This window comes from Clytia hemisphaerica, unplaced genomic scaffold, assembly GCF_902728285.1.
Source record: "Clytia hemisphaerica strain Z4C2 unplaced genomic scaffold, Clytia hemisphaerica genome assembly, whole genome shotgun sequence".
Classification (NCBI taxonomy): Eukaryota; Metazoa; Cnidaria; class Hydrozoa; order Leptothecata; family Clytiidae; genus Clytia; species Clytia hemisphaerica.
The window spans coordinates 87,893-103,012 of NW_027103431.1; the positions used below are offsets into that span (position 1 = coordinate 87,893).

At 33.4% G+C, this 15,120-nt stretch overlaps 1 protein-coding gene across 1 annotated transcript in view; it reads right to left on the minus strand.

Moving 5' to 3' along the window:
- LOC136798034 (uncharacterized) overlaps nt 1–15,120 on the minus strand; it is a 16,860-nt gene continuing 1,740 nt past the window's right edge. Inside the window, exons 3-8 of the mRNA XM_067054624.1 lie at nt 11,967–12,823; nt 11,577–11,618; nt 9,672–9,739; nt 2,446–2,917; nt 2,042–2,098; nt 1–1,685 (exon numbers count right to left, since the gene is read on the minus strand). Of these exons, the coding sequence (XP_066910725.1) occupies nt 2,098; nt 2,446–2,917; nt 9,672–9,739; nt 11,577–11,618; nt 11,967–12,823 (1,440 nt within the window). The 3' untranslated portion in view covers nt 1–1,685; nt 2,042–2,097. The remainder of the gene's footprint in view (nt 1,686–2,041; nt 2,099–2,445; nt 2,918–9,671; nt 9,740–11,576; nt 11,619–11,966; nt 12,824–15,120) is intronic.

The following is a 15,120-nucleotide window of genomic DNA, read 5'->3' on the forward strand; positions in this document are numbered from 1 at the left end:
TGTGGAAAACACACGTAATATTGTTTTAGATATTTTTGTTTTGGTATTTTAAGGATATTGCAGAAATAGTATGTACAAAATATAAAGTTGTCAACAAATAAATTATAAACTTTCTGGGTCATTAAATGATATTTCCCTTCAGTACCCTTCCCAATGAAAAAATTGGCCAAAATGTCGTCCCCTGCGGAAAATTATACTCTGATTTTTATCCCCACTGAAAATAATCAAATAAATCAATTCTTACTGTAAGTTTTTGGAGAGCAACTCCAAGTTTTCGATTGATAAAAAATAACATTAGGTATAAAAGCGATTCAAAACTAATAATCTACCGAACTATGAATAAACCTATGTATACTTTTGAAGCTATTTTTACGATTATGAATTTTATTTTGAATTTTATCACAATATTATAAAAATAGGGGTAACATTCTGGGTACTCAGATGATCGGTCTTACGGCATGTGCTGCACTTAAGGGTAGGATTTTCGAGATCCTGGAAATGCACTGTAAGGGTGTTGTTTGCGGACTGTTGAATTGGAAGTCTGACAGTAGAAATCTGATGTATCTTTATAGTTTTGACTTGTACCCATATAGATTTGCTTTGCACATGTGTCGACATCTGAGGCTCATTTCAGATAACTTCAGGATATGAAATCAAACTGCACTGTAAGGGTCAGAAACGTCCACTAAAATTCATTATAAAGGTTCAATTTGAAAGCTATTTCTTTGGCGGCACATTCCGTTGTTTAGGAATCGATAGCCCCCCCCCCCAAACTTGGGATAAGATTTATGAACAATTTTTCTGTGGAACCCAAATTGTCGTCAAATTAAAAAAATAACGAGATGTTCAGGTAAAAGGACCAATTGTACCAAATTCAATGAGCATACCACCATTTTCTGTTGCAGAATAACGAAAAAAAGTATTTCATTTTCTAAAATTATCCCCAATTACACGCTTTTTTTAAATAAGAAAACACTTTATAAGAATGTTCATGATGAAAATGGCCAAAAAAACTAAGGATATGCTAAAAATATCACCATCATGAAATTTGGCTACTAAAGCTAAGAATGCCATTCTAAGAGCATTTTCAATCATAAATTATAAATTATCCCCAAGTTAGGCTCACTCCTTTTACAAAAGTGCCATTTTATGCTTGAGACGTATGTAGTAAATGTTAAATCTAGTATGAATTAGGATCCTAACCTAAGAATGTTGTAAGAATATTTTAGGATGATTTTCCCAAAAAAGTTAAGAATATCCATGATGAAATGAAAAAACACCATTCTTATAAAAAAAACGTGTATCTTAAGTGGTTTGGCAAATGATCCTGTTACCTCATCCACAGAGTTGTCTTTTAATAATCCTTATTTCAAAAACTACGATATAAAAATAAATTTATAGAGGTCTGTGACCTCCAGACTAATCAATCGATTTCCCAGAAATCAGCATGAAAAGAAAAACTATTTCTCCTCCAAAGTATTGTCGTTTATAAATTCTTAATGTTAAAAAAAATTAAAAGGTTTGAAGTTAATGATACGGATCGACGTAATCCAGAGTAACGTTGTCGATCAAAACAAAATTGTAGCCAGATGATTCAAGACGTAGAGACGTCAAGCGAATAAATAACGTAAGCGTAAACGGTTGACGGATGCGAGTTTTTCTCATTTGTAAAATGTTGTTGAAATCTGGAATATAAAAAAACAATATAAAAATTACAAAATGCATTTCAAACAAACTCGAACCTAGTCCTTTAGTTCGCTTTTTCATGATTCTGATAGTGGTCATAATAGGTTTGATTGTATCACGGCCATCAGTTAGAATGTGAAAAACGTATCTCATGCCATTTGCTTAGTCAGCATTTTTAAACAAAAGAAAGTACGGCTATTGGTTCTGGCTAGAACAAATCTAAGAAATTCTTTCGTTACACATTTTTTTTTTTGTACAAGAACAAACTTTATAAGAACAGTCTTCGATGACCAAATTGTTAAGATCAAGTTAAAAACATTTTAAGGCTTCAAAAATCTTGAATGAATGGACTTACTTGGAAAAGTTTGATGGAAGGCGTCGACGAAACAAACAAAAACCATCGAAAGAAAATCTGAAAAAATGAAGTGAGAAAATTCGTTCAATGGAAAATAATTTCGAAGCAAGCCAAACTTGTTCAATGAAAAACTTTTGAATCCGGAGTATTTATTTTTAATTCAATTAAAAGAATAAAATAGAAACAAGATGAAAAAAAGATTAAAATCATTTCGATTTCATTTGAAAAAGTTTCAAACCATCGCAAAAAAAGTTTCAAAACATCGCAAAAAAAATTTCAAACCATCGCAAAAAAAGTTTCAAACCATCGCAAAAATAATTTCAAACCATCTCACGGAAATAAATTCAATGTTTAAAAAATATTCCCACCCTAAAAAATCATGAAAAAGTTGATATTTTTCTTACCAAGACGAACGAAACGATCGAAAGATTTCATTGGTAACACCATCACAATTACGATGTTCATCAGGGCGTCGACCAGCATTGTCTTTCAATTCATGATTCGCTCCTTTGGCCAACAACCATCTGATGACGTCATGATTGTTGTTCATTGCTGCAAGATGCAATGGTGTGTTGTTCAGTTTGTCTCTTCCATCGATCAACGTTTTGATTGCTTGTTGATCAAACATTTCCAAATGACGAACTTTTCCACGAAAACCAACATGATGAAGAACGTTCCGACCACTTTTGTTCACGAGTGAAAAATCATGAGGATAATTCATCAAGTGAACGAAAACGTCGAAATGATCTTTCCAAACAGCCAACATGAGAAGTGTCCAACCATCACTAGCACGCAACGAGTTGACGATGTTCGGATTTTGTTGGAAAATTTCTTCGAATTTCGCGAATTTCTTTTCGTCCAAAATTTCCGAAACATCTGAAGAAAAAATGAAGAAATTCAAACTTTTCACGGAGTAAAAAAAAATTTAACAAAAAAAGAATCTCAATATCCCAAGAACCAAAAATACTTTGGAGCTGAAATTTAGCAAACAGAACGAGGAAAATATTTCTGAATTGATGGCGAAAAAATTTTGAATTTTGAATGAAAACTTTTTGCTCAGCAAGAAATCATTTTTATTTGTGACGGTAAAAAATTGAAGTTAGAAAAAAATGAAGATCTGGATCTCAAGAAATAAAAAAGATTCAAAGTTGAAAAATTGAAAACGGGATTGGAAATTTATTTCCAACTTGATGGACTAAATTTTTTTTGGTTTTGATGAAAAATTTTTTTCCAAAGAGAAATTAATCTTTTCATTGAAGAAAACGAAACTCGATCGCATTCTGTGAAAAAATTAATCCCATAAAAAATTTCTCAGAATGTGAAAAAGTCGAAAAGGTTTTCGAAATAGAATTTTTTGTCAAAAGTGAATTTTGGAGTGAACTAATATACAAACAGCGAAAAATAAAATAGGAAAGTACACACTGTTACAACTATAGAAATTGTTTTTAAAAAGAGTTTCCAAATCGTCGTATAAAGCTGGACTAGTTTAATTTTAAAAATGTTAGCTTGAATAAATTTAATTTTGCACGGGTACTTTCACTAAATTATACAACACTAGAAGTTCAGAAAATGAATGGTTAAAAGATCTAGAAAATTCTCCAGTCAAATTCATTAATTCATTCATCCATTCATTCACTTTTCCACAAAAACCAGTCACCCCACTACCATCACGTATAAAAAGCAAATGAAACAAACGCACGAAACTTTCTTTTTATAGCAGGAGAAGAAAAAAATAAATCGTTCCCTTGAGGATGAAATTGACATTTCTTTTATTATGATTTCAGTTGATTGTCTTTGTGTACCTCCCATTTCGTAACAAGAGAAACATTTAAATAAAGAATAAATGAATAAGCTATTTCACAGCCAAAAATCGAATGTCGACTTTTCGAAAGAAAAAAATTTGATATTTTTGAGACCCTTTGAGAGATTTTTGTCAAATCGTTAAAGTTTTAGGCGATTTTCCCAAAGACACCTTTCACTTGTTTTGCCTTAATATCCCTCACCGGGATAGAGGGGTGCTTTCAAGGGCCGTGGCATCGGGGAGAAGTAGCGAAATACACGCTTTTTTTTAATAAGAATACACTTTATAAGAATGTCCATGATGAAAACGGCAAGTACAAAACGCCTACTACCTACTACTTAATACTTACTACCTACTACTTACTACTTACTACCTACTCAGTTTGTATACTTTACAGACCAGAACTCTCCTTCGCTTGTTCGAAATCTCTATTCTAGAAAAAATGGTTTTGTAATATCTGAATGCTAACACACAAGTCTTTGCTTTATATTTACTTGAAAAAAGTGTTATCTAAAAGAATATTTAGCATATTTTCGTAGTGAGTAAATATTCTCTTCGCCTCATATAAGTATACTGAAGTATAAAACAAAAGGCCATTATCTTGATTTTTTCTTTTTCCTAAACCTACTCTCTCTTTTATGACTCTTATTATAAGAACTTTCCTTTTTCCTAAACATACTCCCTCTTATGACTCTTATTATATGACGATAAGAATACACGTAAATGTCTAAAAAAGGCTCTGTAATATAAATAGGGGGTCAATCTATCTCTATCCTATTGTATGATCTGCATCATATCAAATGGTGCCAAAATATTTCTTGGAATTGGTTTGCGAAGCTTTTAATATTCAATAACTGTGTCAATATTTTTATCAAAGATTTCATTTCCTCAATACTTTGACATGGTCAAATTGACACCTCTAAAACAGCTCTTTGTAGTATTTTCCTACTGAAAATTTCTCCTTGCGATACTGAAAGCATCTTATTGAGCACAATGAGAATTTTTGCTACATAAAATGGCTTCATAAAATGAAGTCTACAAAGGTCATATTTAACGACCCTGCCAATAGTTTGGTTCAAAAGGGTCATTTTGTCAATAAATGTCAAAGACATGTCAAAGGATTTTCAGCAAGTACCCGGTGAAACATAGGGCTCTACTTACTTATAGTATTTTAACTTTTTAGATTGATCGATTCTTATAAATAAAACTGACATGAATAAATAAGTGTGCGAAGGAAATATGTTTCTCTTCTACGAAGAAGTGCGTCTGTAAACTTATAGAAAAAGCGCGGGAAAAAGTCATAAACAAAATAAAAGAGAGAAAATATTTTGAAGTCTTCAAAGTACGATAAAAGAAGAAGTTTTAACTTTTTTACCACCAAAGTTCCAGATTTTGCTAATTTTAACATGCTGAATATTTTAAAGGTAATTTCGAGCCGTTTTGAGCTATTTTACAGTAGGTAGTAAGTAGTAGGTAGTAAGTATTAAGTAGTAGGTAGTAGGCGTTTTGTACTTGCCGATGATGAAAATGGCCAAAAAATTAAGAATAATGGTAAGAATATCACCATCATTGAATTTAGCAACTGAACCTAAGAATGTCATTTTTAACCTTTCCAGCATCCTGTTTTTTATATTTTCACGCTGTCTGCGCGCAACTTTTTTTGAGAAAACGCGCGGGGTTTGGGAAAAGTGCCATAACTCAAGAACTAGAAATCTTTTGGCAAAAAGTAAACTATCCCTGAAAAGCTAATTAAGTTTTGCAGCTTTTAGGTTGGGTACAAGTTCCATTAAAGTATTCTAACTTAAATGGTAACTTTACATACACCAATGCTTTTTTCCTCATTTTTCAACAATGTCACTTTTTTGGCATTTTTCACTTTCTATGCAAGAAAAAGTTGGGGAAAGTTAATTATTACATCTTTCTTTACTATTTTATCAATATATACTTACTCATGAAGCCATATACCAAAAATTAGCATCCAAAAACAATTCTACTGGTCACAAGGGCTTTTCAAACATTGTTCACTTTTCTCCAAAATCAGTGTTTTTCCTAGATGGGGCCCCGTTTACTCACGATTTTTTCTGAACTCGATAGTAGACGGGTAGTTTTGGACAAAAATTTCTACAATTTTTTGTAGAAACGGTTCTGATTGGCCGATTATGTCTATTGTTCTCCCGAAAAATTTATACAACAAAATTCTGATTGGCCAGTTTTCAAACTGTTTTTTTTTGGTGGCAAATTCAAAATCTCCAATTCTACCATACTAATTTTTATCTCATGTGAGCGTTGTGAAATGGAGTAAAAATTTGTATGGGTCCAATGTTTTACCGTCTGCCATCTTGAATCAGTGTTTTTATTTGAAAAGTGCTGACTCACACCGTGATCATAACATTACATCATTATACCTTCACGGAAAGCTTAGACTCTCTACTTTCTTTTTCTTTCTTTTTCAACGATCAGAAAGCAAGCCAATTAAAGATATTGGACAAGAAAGACATGCCTATCAAATTGCGTATGGGCAGGTCTAAAACGCCTAATACCTAATACCTAATACTTACTACCTAATACCTAATATTTACTGTATATACCTCAGAATTGCTCGAAAACACCTTTAAAATAATCAGCATGCCCAACTCGACCTAATCTGGAAATTTGGTGTTAAAAAAATTTCAACTTTTTGTCTTATATCGTTTTGAAGACATGAAAATATTTTCTCTCTTTTTTTCTCTTCACTTTATTTTCCCGCGCTTTTTCTATAAAGTTTACAGACTGCACAGATTTTGTCGAGGGGAGGAGAAGAATATTTCGTTTGCTCATTCATATTAGCATTTTTTATAAGAATCAGTCGATCTGAAAATTTAAAATAAGTGAGTATGCTCCTGTTTCATTGTCGAGCAGGTAACTGAAGTAGATGGCCGAGAATATTTTGACATTACTTGATTTTATTACAAACCTGATTACAAATGACCCTTTCGAAACTTCATTATAGTAAGAATTATTAATGTGCTGAATAAGATGCTTTAAATATCACTAGATAGAAATTTCTAGTAGAAAATGCTAAAAGAGAGATTTTTGGAGGTGAAAATTGAACTTTTGCCTACGAACCAATCTCAAGAAGTATTATGACACTACTCGATATGATGCAGATAATACAAAAGGATACAATTAATGACTTATATTTAATTTCGAAGAGCGTTTAAATAACGTTTTAGCCAATTGGATCTTTATAAAGGATACAGGGGTGTATAAGAATAACTGATTTAATTATTTACATATGTTTTCTTATAATTAGATCAAAGTCATATAAAACACCAGGAAAAAGAAAAAAAACTAAGATACAGAATGACCTTTTGCTTTGTACTTAAATGGGGCGAAGAAAATATTTACTTTAGTGCAAATATTTAAATATTCTTTTAGATAACACATTGAAAGACTTTAGGTAAATATAAAGACTGTTAGCATTCAAATTCCACGAAACTTAGGGTACATACCATAACATGCGAAGGAGAGTCAGGGCCTGGAAGTTCTGGTCTGTAAAGTATCCAAACGGATTAGGTAGTCAGTATTAAGTATTAAGTAGTAAGTATTAAGTAGTAGGTATTAGGCGTTTTAGACCTGCCCAATTGCGTATATGTACGGCATTCGGAACATCTCAAGGGTTCAAAAGGTTTAATGCATTTTAACCTGTAGATTGCCAATTTCGATCTTAACCTAAGAATACCGTAAGAATATTTTTGGATGATTTTCGCCAAAAAGTTAAGAATATCCATGATGAAATGAAAAAACACCATTCTTATAAAAAATAAAGCGTGTACTAATTTTGTTTCAGGCAATTTAGATGGATTAAATAATTTTTTTATTTCATGCGAAAAAAGTGCTCATGAATAGTACGAGTGGATACCCCTTAAAACCACATACCCCTTAAAACCCACAATGTTGCATTTTTGGCTTTCATAACTACCAGATTTAATTTTATGTGGTATGTTTCACTTTTTTACAACCTCTTATAAATGTTCTTTCATAAAATACCAAATTTTAAGGATTTTAAAGATGCTAAAGTATCTTAAAATTCGAAGTTATTCAAAATTTTATCAAAAATCCCTTCAAAAAATCAGGTTTTTTGGACCTAGAAATTACACAATTGAATTTAAGGTCATAAAACCTATACTTTTTAGATACCTATACTTATGGTAGGTATGAAAAATCATTTTCATCTTCGTGAATAGACCCCAACGAAAATGACAGGCCCTTAAAATTCTACTTTAAAGCACTTTTATGGTGATGATCAATAAAATCTGAAAATCGACTTTCTCAAAACCTGGTCATGTTGCATACCAAAATGTCACAAATTTGATGGAGATTTAGAAAAACATTAGAACCATAGGTCAAAAATGAAGCGAATGAAGGTTTTGGCCTTTCGTAGCCGTTTTTGACGAAAAAACCACACATTATGGGCATGAAATCCTGAAAAATGAAAATATTGTTGTGGGAATGAATTTCTAGCAAGTCTTTGAACCATTTTATCACGAAGCAACACCAAATTTGTATCCATCAGCTTGAGTATCCCGTTAGCAAAGGTAGGACTTATTTTTGTAGGTTTTAAGGGGTATTTTGATTTTAACACATATTTTTGAGATCATTTAGGTACTAATGGTATATTCATAACATTAGTAACTTTACAGTGAATCACTGTTCAAAATTTGAGGTCAAAAGAACTTTTTTGTAAAAAGTTATTCGAGAAAAACCATTTTGTAGGTTTTAAGGGGTAAATAGCTAAAACTGCACTTTTCATTCTTCCTCGTGAAAAACTGAAAACTGTTTTCTACAAAACATCACTGCTAGGGAAGACAATCATAGACAACGTACTTTCAACACAAAAAGTTTCAGCCTTACACTCCAACTAAACAATGAGATAGAGGGTACCACTTTTTATTGTGGGTTTTAAGGGGTATCCACTGTAGTAATTCTTATTACTTGGTGGTAATTTATTATTTAAAATGCTCTAAAAATAACATTCTTAGCTTGAGTAGCAAAATTCCATGATGGTGATATTCTTAGCATATTCTTAATTTTTTGGCCATTTTCATCATGGACATTCTTATAAAGTGTATTCTTACAAAAAAAAAGCGTGTATTCTTACGGCAATCTCAATTTCTAAACCAAACCTAAATCTTGCATGCAATTGAATGAGCCCCCCCCCCAAGCGGCACCCCTAATCACGCATCACGAAAATCGCTAAAATTTGTCATCACGCAAAAAATAGCAGAAAATAGCCCAAATCACGCATCACGCCTCAAATTTTTGCCCTATCACGCATCACGCCTAAATCTTGATCACGCCATCACGCCAAAAAAAATCTCTAATCACGCCATCACGCAAGAAAAAAGTTCCAATCACGCCATCACGTAAGAAAAAAGTTCCAATCACGCCATCACGCAAACCGCTGGGGGGCCTCATTGAATACATACCCGAAGCAGAAATTTGAATTTCTGGGGAATAATCGGCAAGTTACAGGTAAAACGTTCTAAAAATGGTTAGGGTAGAGTCAGTTGCTAAATTCCATAATGGTGGTATTCTTAGCATACCAATATCTTTATATTTTTATTCACTAAGTTTCTCAACGCTTTCTTAATTTTATTTCCAACGGCTTGAATGCTTGACGAGACACTATGTTGCAACTTGATGAAAAAAATCACACCGGGTCCGTGAGAAGGGGGTGTTTGATTATAATGAGCCAGAATAGAAAATTTGGATGTCTCACGAGCTTTTGATTATGGAGTTGAAAATTGATAACAAGTCATACCAAACAAAATTTCAAATCGAACTTACCATCAAAACTGAGCGTGGTTCCATCATTTAAGGTCACACTTTCCATGGTTTTGCCGTCCCATTTGTTGCTGTTTGCAGAAGATACTATTAGAAGTCTGTCTTAATATAATCTGCAGCGGAGACAAAGAACGCTGTAAGTTTTGAGAGAATTCAAAATTCGAATAAGATAGCAGTTTACTGCTTGTTGAAAAGATAAACAAGAGTAGAATATTATCAAAAAGAAAAAATTCAAAAATATCTGAAAATGAAGATTGAAATTGAAGAAGAAAAAAATAAACTTCTTCAATACACCTTTTAGACCGTAACCGCTAATTGCCGCGCGGACATTTTTTACCACCCTAAAACCGTCCCAGTCTTTTTTCGCGCTTGAAGACAATACAAAAAAGTGTAAAAAAGGATTGGGTCGAATTTAGGGTTGTAAAAAATGCCAGCGCGGCAATTGCCGGCTAGGGTCGAAAAGGTGTATAATTGTGCTATAATTATCATTTTTACACGAGTGATTCTTCGATCTTAGAACATCAATCAATAAAAAAATCTAATTATTCAATCAAAAGATATAGTCCAAAGTTCATCAATGATGATTGAATGACTTCAAAAATCATCAAAAAACAACCAGGAAAAAGTTTTAAACTGTATTTTTTTAATATGTGAAAAAAGTATTTTTTGAATATTTTTTTCGCATTAATTCATATATGATTTCGACCTGTGCTTTTCACGGTAATGTATCTGCCCTTTAAAAGAAACTATACTATTCAGTGCTTCTAAACAAGAATTGTAAATGTGGAAAACTCTAGAAATTTTATGCTTTTCTATAGTCCCGCATAGAAATATAGTCTGTGTTCAATTCCATGGAAAACTAATGATTTCCGATTTTAAAATTGTAATTACAGTTGAGACTCTATAATTCGACATCTAAACGTAATTGGAATTTCATCGAAAACGAGAGGGTATCGAATGATACTGTTGACCTTCTCTAATAATGAAAATATAAACATTTAAATATTTAAACCACTGGCTGGTTTCATTGCCGCCTCGTTAAAAACATAAAGGGGCCGTCCACATAGTGCGTACGCAATAAATATCGAAAATCAAGTACCTCCCCCCCCGCTTTTTAGAAGATGGTTAAACTCTTTTTGACTCTTTAATTTACATTATGAGGAATGTAAGAGAGGCAAAATACTTTGTTAACTTGTTGTAGCTCCAGCTAATATTTTGAAATTTCGACTGAAAAGTATAGAATAATTTTAGAGAGTATGAGGTTCGAATTATGATACTCGTCTTGTACAATATTTAAACTTGGGTATAGGGGGACGGTATACTATTTTTTTCGATTTTTGAAGTGACAAAAGTTGATTCAAAAGTATACACGCAGTTGAGATTCTTCATTTCAGCGCTGTTAAATGTTGATAAAATATAATATTGCAAACTTGAGAAAAAAATGAGAATAATTCGTTTGTGAACTACGAGCGATGTTCAAGCTCTATTAATTCCTTTTATCTAAGAATTCAATATTCCATGACGGAATATTGTCGGATATTTTAAACCAAATTTGAAATACAGGCGGCAACGAAACTCGCTTCAAAGAAATAATAAAAGATAGACGTCCAGTCGTTTATATGTTCATGCTCTAACTCAATCTTCAAGGGCCGGAGAACTATAAAGAGAATTCGGGTTATAGAAAGTATCTTACTTTATTTTCCAGCTGAGTGGACGAATGTTTTAGTTGGAATTAAAGAAAGCTTTAGAAGTTCGATTAAGAGAGACATTTGCAAAAAAAATTCCTTTTACACACGGAAATCAAATAGGAAAGCAAAAATCTCCAAAGGATATTACTTTCAACGGAGACACTATATATCACCGAATTATAGAATGTCGAATTAGAGAGTTTCAACAGCATTGACTTACGTTCCTAAAGGTGAAATGGGACTTGAAAGAGTCATTGCCATCCTGGACAAAAAATAAAAGTATTTGTTTGCAGTCTGATTTTCAGAGAAAAAATAAATTTTTCGTTAAAGGCGAAATTTTCGAAAAGACCAAATTTTCGAAAATATACCGGTATGGTAATCCTTATCACTGTTGGTAGGTAGGGTAGATACAAAAATGAATGCATATTCTAGTATGTGCAGACAGTAAGGTTCGGTTTTTTTACCTTCCAAAGTCCCTTGAACGGTACTAATGTTCAGGGTTTTCTCCACTGACGATTTCTTGAGGTAAACCAGATAAAATCAAAAAATTCTCCGACGTAAGACTAAAAAGAAATGGTAAAGCTCAATAGCCACTTTGAGGGAAAAATACCTGAAATAGTTTTGCCATAGCTCTTCATATTTGTTGATTTCATCTAGAGATTTTGAAACGTCGAAACTGAAATCGGTCAATTTCTGTGAGACAATTTTTGTTTGTTTTGAGCCGTCCTTTTCGTTGTAATGGAATTGTATTTTCAAAAGATCTTCAGCGTCTTTGCTTGATTCAACGTGTGTCTTGACTGCTAAAGTCCCGTCGACATATTTTTGGAAAGCTCTTTCGATACTCGTGGAAGGATTTTGTGGAAAAGGTTTCGTTGAAATGACATCAAGATTTGTTATGGTTCGTGTGATTGATTCGACGAGAAAATGTGCGCTGGCCTCGTTTTCTGGATCCACAAAGATGATTGTATGAGCCATTTCCAATCCACGAACAGACCGATAATCGGATATCAGAACTGTCTCCATCTCGTCCAAATTTTTGACGAATTTTTCCTTCATTTTGTGGATGTCTTGAGGATATTCTCCGGTAAGGTAAGGTGCGTATGCGATTGGACGCTTGTGTATCCTTTCCAGGGCATACTGAACCATTTGTACTTGACAGATATCTTCGCATAATAACACGACTTCGTCCTCCTTTCTCTCATTCAAACAGAACTGGATGATTGAAGCTAGTATCGGAAGGAACCAAGCAAATAAAGGTGTGAAAGCTTTGGTGAAATGAAAGATCCGTGGTTTTAGGAAGCTCGCAAAAGAATGCCCACATTTTCCTTTCATATATGTATACGTGGTGGACAGTTCTTTCACGACTTCTTCATTTTTATTCGTCCGTGGCTGCGACTTAAAAACGTTTTCGGGGTCGCGTAGCTTCGTTGGGTCAAATGATTCGCTTTCTTCTCGATCTTCTTTTTGCTAAAAAATGGGAAGTAATTTGAAATTTCTCGTTAAAACATAAAGGTAAGGTTTAATCGGAAAAAAAACAAGTGATACTTTTATGGACCTACCTGGTTATCCAACTAATCAATGAACATTTAAACAATGAAACACATCAGACATAACTGGTTAAAATACAGAAAAATAAAGAACAATGAAAGCATATCTATTGGGAGAAACTATCAACACTATTGAAAAAGACTTTTGAGAAATAAATAAAAAAGCTATTAAACGCTTTTCTTTATAAAAACAATCCACTATCAGAAAAATGCACAGGTTTCCAGAAAACTCAAACCATCGCGCTCTACCGTGACATTTTCTTTAGAAAAAGTAATAATAAAAATAATAATTTGGCTAAGAACATTGTTCTATGCTTATAAATAGTGATTCTTATAGATAAAGATGCGTTTTTTGAGCCAACCAAATTTTTTTTGCAAAAATCTACTTGAGCGATCTTCTATCTACTTTCATGCAAAAAAATCAGAAAAAATTAATGATCCAATTTTTCACAAAGTCCAAAAAACCCGTTTTTTGGCCCAAAAATATCTTTTTTCGAAAATCGGGCTCCGTCACATTTTGGCCACCACTATTTTGCACCTTTGTACCAAAAATCAAAAGATTCCTATGATTCAATCCTGAGAAAAGTTGGTAACGAACGGACGAACGGGCACAGGTTAATTTATAGGACCTCCACCCAACCGGGGTAGGTCCAAAAACTAAATAAAAAAGAATTTAAAAAATCACTGCTTGTTTTTCTTCTGTAGTCGGTAAAGTGGTGGAACTCAGGTTGAAGCCCCGAAGGTACGATGATCCCTAACGACCTTCTTCTAGTTCTTATAAAATTTGTGAACTAGAACTGTCTAGGGTCAATGGCCCAAAAGGCTCAAGCCCGGGGGGCACTGGGTTTGCGGACTGACGGTATTTAAAATCAGTGAAAATCATACCCTAAGAGTGCATTTTCCCCCAAATTTAATGGTCAAATTATAGCATGTTTGGTCAAAATATCTCGATTTTTCAAGACTTTTCTGAAATTTCTACCCTTACAGTGCATCTCTAGTTTTTCCGACCCTTACAGTGCATTTTAAACATATTGGAAAAGGTACCCTTAGTACCCGCACATACCCGTCGTTCCTTTTGCCCAGTGACACTCCGCAATTCTGACTTCTTGTCACGGTGGGAAATTCCCAAGTGAGCGGCCCGCGCAATGAATTTTTTTTGGGTATTTAAAATGAATGTCGAGTTAGGCAAAATGAATCAAAATTTCCGAGTTAAGTGTTGGTCGGAAAAGTTTTCCCCCAGTGGCAAAAATCGGGGTATTGTTAGGCTTAAATCGGGGAAGCAAAAAAGTGACCGATTAACGCGTCAAAAAAATGTTGTTATATATAAATCACAAACCAGATTTACAACTCGTCAAACCACAAATGATTTCGCTATTAACATCAACTCATTTGTTACAACTCGGTATATATTTTGCTGACCAGAACGGCTATCTTTCGAGGGGGACTTTTGCGTTTCTAAAATATTTTTAGAAGTGTGCAGTATCGTCACAAAAAAACTCGGAAGAAAACGAGAAGTGCGTGTTTTGAGCCTTCTGAGCCATCGTACGAAGGTGCTAGAGAAGAATCTTCTACCTTTTTTAAGCAAGAAAAAGTGAAGCCTTAAGTTTGCCGTGCACTTTTAAATTTTGTTTTAAAAACACACGGGCATGTGTTCTGAATGGAAAATAAGTGGCTTTTAATTTCTCAACCAGGAGTTTCAGAACAAGCCTCTTCAAGGCATTGAAATCAAAGACAATCAGTCAGTTCTGACAGACCAAGTACCCCTTCATATTGAAAAATAATTGATGAAAACATAGTCCCCAATGGAAAATTATACTCTAAAATATATTGTGCTATTTTTTCTATCCATATTGAGTTTTCTGGCTCGAAAGCATGGGATATATCAATCTTCCCAATTGAATTCTGGTCCTTTATTTAAACCCCAACTGCCTGAAAGATCCTGCTAGCAGGTCTGTAAGAGGGGGGTATGTTGCCAAGGAGAGCACGTTTATTTCACAAGTTAAAATTACATCCGAATCAGATCATTTGAACGGAATTTCAAAAATAAGTTGTAATACCCAACACAAAAAGTTAACCAGTTCTAGTCTGGAAAAACAGAATTAACAAAAAATCTGTAGAAAGAATTTCTAAAAAGATTATCGGTTCTGACAAAGAGAAAATAGCTTCATTATTCAATTTGAATGGTAAGCTACAATCAGGGACAAAATACTTGGCACA